The sequence below is a fragment of the Sinocyclocheilus grahami genome, unplaced genomic scaffold (genome assembly GCF_001515645.1).
Source record: "Sinocyclocheilus grahami isolate Dianchi unplaced genomic scaffold, SAMN03320097.WGS_v1.1 scaffold1315.1, whole genome shotgun sequence".
Taxonomy (NCBI): Eukaryota; Metazoa; Chordata; class Actinopteri; order Cypriniformes; family Cyprinidae; genus Sinocyclocheilus; species Sinocyclocheilus grahami.
The window spans coordinates 252115-261733 of record NW_015506494.1 but is presented as its reverse complement, the minus strand read 5'-3'; the positions used below and the strand labels follow the sequence as shown (position 1 = coordinate 261733).

Here is a 9619-nt window from a genome sequence, read left to right as displayed (position 1 = left end):
GTGTGTGTGTGTGTGTGTGTGTGTGTGTGAGTGTGTGTGTGTGTGCGCGTGAGTGCGTGTGTGTGTGTGTGCGCGCGTGCGTGTGTGATACTTTTAGTTTTGTTTCTACTTAAATGTGTAGTTAGTCTCACTATATATGCTGTGGCTTACAAACAGCTGACATTTGAAGAGAAGACTCTTACAGAACCATGTAAGTTTGCATGCTTCTTAATAGGCTATAAACATTTTAATATAAATATAAAGTTGCTTTTGGGTTCTATACCAATTTTGTTTTTCTGGAAAACTAAACCAGTTAGTGATGTGGAGAGGAGTCCGTGTGTTTATGCTTCATTTATTTATTACTGCAATTGTGATGATTATGATTATGTTTATTAGTGCACTGTGAAGATTATTGTTGGTTTATCTTAAAGTAGGTCATCTTGCTGCCTTAAAATTAACACAAAGAAAAAGACTGGTTTGACCAATAGAAACTCCCATCTGAATTAATATGACAAAAATAAAAAAAGCGGTGATAAATCATAAAAATAATTTCTTATAGTGTGGGGTTATTAAATAATAATAAGCCTTGTTGGTCTAATTTAATAAAATGATGACATTTCCACAGAGGTGAATATATTCATTTGAACTTAAATTAGCTTAATTGTATCCTGATGAGTAAAATTCATCTTAATTTTCCATTTAATTTGATGTATTCTGTGATTTGTTGATCGGGCCAGTGCTGTTACTAATCAAACTAGTTTAAGTGATGTTTAAGAGTTTATAGAAGTTATGATGGTGTTTTTTGTGGTTATTATGCTGAAGAGAACATATGTAGTGCTATACCAGTCCTAGAATTCATTTATTTTATTATTATTTTAATTATTAATTACTTTACATGTAGTTTTAACCATTTATCCTCTTCAGTTAATATCAATAGCCAGCATAGCGCTTGTTCATGTTAAACGTAACTCTTTTAGCATGCAAATATATCAAACAAGTCACAAATGACGGCATCAGTGCTCAATAAAAGCAACAGTTCATGCATCCACCCACGACTTAATCACAAGCTCCTGTAACCACAAACACGTCAGCGTAACACGTTCTTTTCAATGCTAAACAGCTTTTATCATGCATGGATCAACGTGTCTCAAGTGAAAGTTATTAGTCTCAGGAAAGCATTGACCTGTATCTGTCACATAAAGCAGCTCCTCTGTGTTCTCCACAGGTTCAACTGCTTGTGTATTCTGCTGCTTTTGTGCCTTTTCAAAAACAGCGGTCAGTATACAGTCGTTCTTGTCATATTTAAATTTTAAAATTGTTAAATTATAACCATTCTTGGTATTCAGCATCAGCTGGAGTTGTTCTAGTTGATTGTTTCTTTGTTGCATCACTCGGTCAAGTGACTTTGTTTGACATTCTTTAGCATATTGTCATCACACACTATTTATTCATAGGAACTCAGTACAACTGCACTTGTACATCTGCTACAGCTTTATCCCACTGTCATCAACATCTGTAATGTCAAAACATGCATGGCACTACTAATATTGTTGGCTCCTGAATGCCTTTATTTATATATTTCTTAATCCAGTTGACTAAAATACCTCTGCTAGAACATTTGTGACCCTGGAGCACAAAAGCAGTGTTAAGTCGCTGGGGGATATTTGTAGCAATAGCCAACAATACATTGTTTGGGTCAAAATTATAAATGTTTCTTTTATGCCAAAATCATTAGGATATTAAGTAAATATCATGTTCCATGAAGATATTTTGTAAGTGTCCTACCGTAAATATATCAAAACTTAATTTTTGATTAGTAAAATTGACCCTTATGACTGGTTTTGTGCTCCAGGATCACATTTAAAAATGACGATTACAGAGAATAGAGAGAAAGACCACATGTACTTTTCAGTACTGAATGCATATTATACTCTCTTTTTTTTTTTGCAGGAACCTCCCCAACACTTAAGGTAGGGATAAAAGGAGGCAACGTCACACTGCCATGTCAATATGATGGCAGTGAGATCCCTGAAATTGATTTGAGTCGGTCAGAAAACATCAGCGTCTGTCAGACTGAAGAGTGTAGTTGCAGAGTGTGTAAGAAAGGAGCCTGTGACGTCGTCATCAAGGACCTGAGCTTCAGTGATGCTGGGACGTACATTTTGAGAGTCTATTATCGCAATGATCAGGCAGAGCTGGAGCCACAAATCAGGATGTACCAACTTTGTGTCGATGGTAAAGTCAAAACTGATCAAATTATCAGCATGCTTTCTGGTTTTCTTTGAGTAATTGTGTTGATGTTGCATTTAAGAGACCCTGAATGGATATGGGTTTTCCTATCGCTGATTTTAAAATGTGACCCTGGAGCACAAAACCAGTCATAAAGGTCAATTTTTCAAAATTGAGATTTATGCATCATCTGAAAGCTGAATAAACACTTTCCATTGATGTGTGGTTTGTTAGGAGGACAATATTTGGCCGAGATACAACTATTTGAAAATCTGGAATCTGAGGGTGCAAAAAAATCTAATTATTGAGAAAATCATCTTTAAAGTTGTTCAAATAAAGTTCTTAGCAATGCATATTACTAATCAAAAATTACGTTTTGATATATTTATGGTAGGAAATGTACAGAATATCTTCATGGAACATGATCTTTACTTAATATCCTAATGATTTTTGGCATAAAAGAGAAATGTATAATTTTGACCCATACAATGTATTGTTGGCTATTGCTACAAATATCCCCCAGCGACTTAACACTGCTTTTGTGCTGCAGGGACACATATGATTATATTTGTCCCTCTAGTCCTAAATATTTTCTTATGGCTTCAATTGATTATAATAGTGATTAATGTCTTTGTGTTTCTCCTCAGATGAGATTTCTGTGAAAACAGGTGAGGAGCTGAAGTTGGATGTTCTGTTGTCAAACGCTGATAAAGTTCAGCATCAGAACAGAAGAAGCATAGGTTGGAGAGATGATTGGAGCAAAACTGATGGAGTTCAGAGCGAACGTATCACCATCAGAGATAGAAACCTGATCATTGATGAGTTTAGACCCAGAGACGCAGGATCATACAGAGTTCTGGACCCTGAAGGAGAAATCTTGATCACAGTGAAAGTCAGAGGTGAGAGAAACTCTGTTTAAATCCACTTGCACCGCTGAGGTTTATTCATCATGAGCTGAACAGCAAATTGATGCTAAACTGTGACTGATCTCTCAATATCCTCTACAGCTGAAAAACTGAACTGACAAGAACTGATGACACAAGACGTGTTCAGAGTCATGTAACGTTCAGTGCACAATGTTAGTGTTTCAGGGCACAACAGTACTAGTATCGGATGCTGCTGTTTTGCACATTGTAATTTAATTATTTATTATACTGTACAGCACGTATTATTCCATTTGGAATAATTCATGTGAAATAGTTTGGGTTTTGAGCATTTCACTATAACGTTCAGTTTGATGTTTTATATTATTTAAGGTTTTTATACTGAACATAATATAATTACACTGAATAATTTAAGTGATATTTCATAACAGGTCAAAACATTGCCAAATTTGGCTGTGTTATTAACCTTTTCTGCATTGTATAACCGGCCCAGCTGTTGTAACTTCAATGGACAAGGCCTACGGTTTCAATCGCTTTCAGTTATCCATAGCAGATGCATGCTAGTTATGCTGCATTATACTGCAAATGGGCATGTCTTACATTATTTCAATGTATTGCTGTAATTACTGTATAAGCACACTGGTTTGTACAGTTTATTGCACTTTGATATTCGTCTAGTTATTCACCTAAAAGTCTCATGCACTCAGAAAACCACTTCTGTGCTGCAAAGTAAGATGAATAAAAGCTAGACGTGGTACTAAACAAGGACTGGCTCTTTCATTTGCAGGCTCCAGTCCTTCCTAGTACAGGATTGTCTAAGTAGGTACTACATTATTTATAGCTTACTTTATGACTGTTAGAAAAGTGTGTTCATGTAATCTGAATGTACAGCATCTGTCATGTTGTCGTTGTTATGTGATAGCATTTCACAAAAACATATGGCATGATTTACTTTGGTCATTCAACAATATTCCAATGTAATGGAACCATAAAATCACATTATGCCTAAAGAAAATGTGTACAAAATTCCCTCGTGTTAAAAGTATGCACGGAGTCCACATACACACAGAGACTTACAAACAGGCCTAACTGCAATATGAAAGAAATCAAAGCAGCCTAAGCCTTATAGGCTGATTAAAATTCACTTTTCAAAGTCACGATTTCTGGCAACTCGATCTATTGAAGTTCAAGTTCTATGTTTTACACAACTGCAGTTTTTACATGTAGAGAATGAACGCAAGAGGACCAGCAAACATGTTTTATTGCACATTATGTATTATTTAAAGAAGCATTATTATGTCCATATAAGCTGAGTTAAAAAAAAAAAATAATGTCATGTTTTATGGCACATAAAGCTTGATTAAATAAAAATGTCTTCAATGTTAAATGTGTCTGAGAATTGTGATTGTTCAAGTTCTAAGTTTTACACAACTGCAGTTTTTACATGTAGAGAATGAACGCAAGAGGACCAGCAAACATGTTTTATTGCACATTATGTATTATTTAAAGAAGCATTATTATGTCCATATAAGCTGAGTTAAAAAAAAAAATAATGTCATGTTTTATGGCACATAAAGCTTGATTAAATAAAAATGTCTTCAATGTTAAATGTGTCTGAGAATTGTGATAAATAAACAACAGTAAAACAAAGAAATTATGTGTTTGTGCATTTTCTGTCAGAAAACCTGATCGTTAGCAATGCTTAACCTCTTCAAACACAACTGTAGATTGTTCCGTGAAATAAAAAAAAAACAATGGTTTCACATCATTTAGTGCATTAAGATGATGCAACTAAAGCCACAAAATATGAGGTGAAAATAAACCGACTATTACTGGCATTAGAAGAAGGGTGTTGCTCTAGATCGATCGATCGATCGATCGATAGATAGATAGATAGATAGATAGATAGATAGATAGATAGATAGATAGATAGAGACAGACAGACAGACAGAGACAGACAGACAGATAGAGAGACAGACAGACAGACAGATAGAGAGAGAGAGAGAGAGCATTTGATTCTATTTGGCACGACAGATTATATTATAAGCTTTTACAAAGTGACGTTTTTGACATTATAAAATCAATGTATTCAAACAACAAATGTGCAATCCGCATTGGCAACAAACATACAGAATTCTTCACCCAGAAAAGAGGAGTGCAGCAGGGCTGTAGCCTGAGTCCAACACTGTTCAACATTTACATTAATGAATTAGCGGTGCAGCTGGAACAGTCTACAGCCCCTGGACTCACTCTACAAGACAAAAACATCAAGCTTTTGCTGTATGCAGATGATCTGGTGCTGCTGTCATCCACCCCACAGGGACTACAGCAGCACCTGGACCTGCTGCACAACTACTGCCAGGTATTTATGTGTGTTTCTATGTAAGTTAAAGTCTGTGGTATCAATCAAATGTTCACATGTTATAATTTGTTACAGTTTAATACATTATAATATTCCAATATATTACTGTGATGTTAATTTACTTATTATTATTGTTATTATATTATTATTTTGATCTTTTTGTACATGTATACTAAGCTTTGGCAATATTGTATAATTTACAGTCATGCCAATAAAGCAGTTTTGAATTGAATTGAATTGAGAGAGAGAGAGAGAGAGAGAGAGAGAGAGAGAGAGAGAGATATCTAGAGTTATATTCGCGCTGTAATAAGTCAAGCTGTTTCTCGGTGGCTTCGATTTTAATCTGCCTTTTTAAAAAAAAAAGGTTGATTTTAAATGCAATTTACTTGTGGATATTATTTTATTTCATCATGCATTTTTAGCAAGTTGTTAAATTGCGTACATGTTACCGAAGGTCAGGAAATACACGCACGCATGGACGTCACATCGTCATTACGGCATGCGTGCGTCGCGTGCGTACAGCCCGGCTAGCTCAGTCGGTAGAGCATGAGACTCTTAATCTCAGGGTCGTGGGTTCGAGCCCCACGTTGGGCGGAAAGTTTTTATCGTGTTTTCTGTCTGTGTTTTCTCTCAGACTCTGTGGCCTGGTCTGTGGCTCTGCGGGACGGGGTGGTTCTGAAGGCGGTAGCTGTGGATGTTCTCCTTCTGGTCCTCTTCAGTCTGCAGCACAGTCTGCTGGCCAGGACTCCGGTTAAGCGAGTGTGTCAGAATGTGTTTGGGGTTTTGTCCAGATCCGTGTACTGCTTCACCACCGCCGTAGCACTGCAGGTATATCTCTGTTAATGCACCGTGCTGGATATATTAGTGCTGGGCGGTATACCGAATACCGGTGTTTATTTTTGTTATGATATGAATTTATTAAATACCTTGACACTGTTTGAAAGGGGTCTCTTTTCACTGCTGCACTGTGGTGAGGGAGCAGCTGTATGTGTTACTAAGCGTGAAAGCTCAGAAACTGAAGCTGTAGAACTAATAGAACGTGATGACACAGAAGAACTCATCCACAATATCCACAAATATCCAGCACCCGCTGCCATCAGCTCCCGCGTCTCACACACACACACACACACACGAGCGTGACTTTAGCACTAGATTTAGCAACTTTCAGACCCTTTTAGTGGCTTTTTCCAGAGAATATTATAAGAGTAATCTAGCCAAAACAACCACATAGTGTAGATGCATGTTGATTTTATCAGATGATGCTGTGATTATAAATGAGAGTGACTCCTGGTTAACATGTATTAAAAGGGGTCGTGTTTAGTCACTATTTAGTGTGGTATTTTTTGACAATATTCACTCATCATGACAGTAAAATAGGGCATTCTAAGTCAATATACTGCAGTGTTTCCTCTCAATCAGTAGAAAATATGGTTAACACCCGCTCATGCATGACAAAAAAATACCATCATGTACCGTGAAACCGGTATAATTTTGAAAAACACCGTGATATTAATTTTTGGTCATACCGCCCAGCACTAATATATATTGCAAACTGCCTGATTTTCTTAAAAACTAGTATGCGAAACAGTATGCAACAATAAACGTTTCTGACATTAGTATGCTACATGACCGCATTATAGGCATATTTACTTCTGCAAGTGGTGTACAGTTATAATAATAGAAATAAATAGAGCTATTTTGCTTTTTTTTTATTTGTGGGATTTAGTATTTTCAGTCTTGCCGTTGATAAGTTATATAAATAAGTATAAAGACTTAAGTATAAAATTTGAAGAATATTTAGTTTCTCTTATGTTACATTTTTTTGCACGCTATAGTACTGTACATTTAGATTATTATTATTATTTTTTTTTAATTTACTCATTTTTATTTTTAATCAAATGTATTATTTAAATAAAACATTATTTAGTAATTTAGTCCATTATTTTTATTTTAATCACATTTATTTTAATTTAAATATAATGTTATGTATTATTTTAATCAATTATGGATTAATTTATACAAAAGTTATATATTTATAATGTATAGTTATATATTATTTAATAAAAAAAATATATATACATTTTACTTAATGTTTTTCTTTCTTTTTTCCCACTCTGTTTTTCTCTAAACTTTTCCACATATCCTTCTAGCACTCTCTTCTAAAAAAACAACCCTGTAAACCCCTAAGAAACATTTGTAATTAAATAACTTGGCAATTCATTTAATAACACAAACCATAACTATAAATTCTGCTCTAACTGTAATCTTAATCTCTGTAGATATTGATGCACTACTGGCAGCCGGTCACCAGCGCCCCCTGCCTGTGGTCAGTGCGCAATGCACCCTGGGATATCTGGTTCCCGCTCATCTGTTTTATCTTACACTTCCTGTGCTGGGCCATAATCTGCAGCATCCTGCTCATCTTCGACTATCCAGAACTGCTGGGCATCAAACAGGTACATATGCATCTACAATAAGCATTTAGAACAACAAAAGCGATATTTTATATCATATTTGAAATGCACATTTCTAAGGCCTCTAAATGTTCAAAACGTTGCTGTTAAACCTGTTGCACACAATCTACTACATGCCTTCCGTCATGTTTATCCAGTCAAAGCTCTTTTAGTGTAATTGTACAAACGTCCAGCTTCAGCTCGTGTGTTTCTGCGGTCAAATCTTGACTGATTTGTATCAAGTAAGCATCAGAATAACTGCAGTAATATCTCCAGATGAACTCTTACTGGACTGAAGCAGCTCAGCTTTACTTGATTCTCCATCAATCATGTTTTAGAGTCTCAAATCTGATCCTCAGGATCTTTTGAGGAGCGTTTGTTTCCAGCAGCTTTACTTTCAGTGTTCCTCAGCGGAGGAATGATCTTCACAAGCCTCCAGAACATCTCACATCTTCTGAGGAGCCTTGATTTCTTCAGCTCTCCATCACTGCGTTATATGTTTGGATCATTTCAATCTCTTCTTACGGAGACATATTATTGGAGATATAGAGACGACTGATATTTAGATCATTTTATGTCAGTATCTGCTCTACTGTTAGAAACATCTCATTGATTTACATTACAAGCATAAGAATTGATTTAAATATCAGCATCTGCACCAAATTGCATATTTTGCACTTTATATTTCATATAGCATTTATTTTTTCACCAATTTGCACATTGTAAGTCATCTCTCCTCTGTGTTTGTCAGGTGTATTATGAGTGTCTGGGTCTGGGCGACCCTCTCCTGCTGAAGTCTGAGCGTGCGCAGCGGCTCTACGCTCACCTCAGGCATCCCGTCTGTGTGGAGCTGCTCACGGTGCTCTGGCTCCTCCCCACGTTCCCGCTGGACCGGCTCCTGCTGGCTGTGTACCTGTCCGTTTACCTGATCCTCGCTCACTCGCTGGACACCCAGGACTGCACTTACCTGCGCCGGCAGCTGCGCAGCAAACTGCAGCTCTTCTCCGCACCACTAGAGGGCAGCGATCAGAGCAGCAACACGCATAAGACAGACTGAATGACAGGCATGGTCAAATAAGAGTGTAGTGCTGCCTTCAAGTTGTTACCTAGAAAACCAGAAGTCACTAAACCACGTTTAGTCATTTTCATATTTCTTTATATTCAAAAAGCCAGGCAGATGTTACCACTAGTGCAACCGAATGAACGAGAAGTGATGCAAATGTAGTGTGTGTGTGTAACGGAGGCTTTATCTGTGCGTTTCATCATTTATGTGCTGCTGCAGAGAACGATGAGAAATGTACAGTAGTTTTGTTGCACAAGCCTCTTGCCTCAAAAACCAACTATCTTGTAGTTCTTCACCAGTACACAAATGCACACAAACTAAATTGTGCTGTTAACAGTTAAAACGTCTTATAATCAAAAAATCTATTTGCTTGCACCTTGATTCTTTAATTGTCCTGACACTTTTCGACTTTGGGTGGCATAAATGTGGTCGTACTGATGTGACTTGAAGGCAGCATTACAATTAAAGCTATATTTGGAATGAAATACTAGAATACGGCACAATATACACTATAAACCTTCCAAAATATATTTTTTAAGTACTTTAAAAAGAAACATTATTTGCATGCATCAATTGCAAATGCAAAATGTGACGACAAATGCAGCATATTGCATTTCTAATCATAACTATGCATTTTTAATGGTGAAAT

General features: G+C 36.4%; 1 protein-coding gene and 1 non-coding gene across 2 annotated transcripts in view; both read left to right on the top strand.

Moving 5' to 3' along the window:
- Positions 1-9612, top strand: part of LOC107569136 (nurim) — a gene marked incomplete at its 5' end in the record, with an annotated part of 14444 nt that extends 4832 nt beyond the window's left edge. The window contains 5 exons of the mRNA XM_016255140.1: positions 1930-2214; positions 2856-3107; positions 6089-6282; positions 7734-7910; positions 8659-9612. Of these exons, the coding sequence (XP_016110626.1) occupies positions 1930-2214; positions 2856-3107; positions 6089-6282; positions 7734-7910; positions 8659-8964 (1214 nt within the window). The remainder of the gene's footprint in view (positions 1-1929; positions 2215-2855; positions 3108-6088; positions 6283-7733; positions 7911-8658) is intronic.
- Positions 5976-6048, top strand: trnak-cuu (transfer RNA lysine (anticodon CUU)). The gene has a single exon. It is a non-coding gene; the product is annotated as a tRNA-Lys (tRNA).
- Positions 9613-9619: the final 7 nt, after the last annotated feature.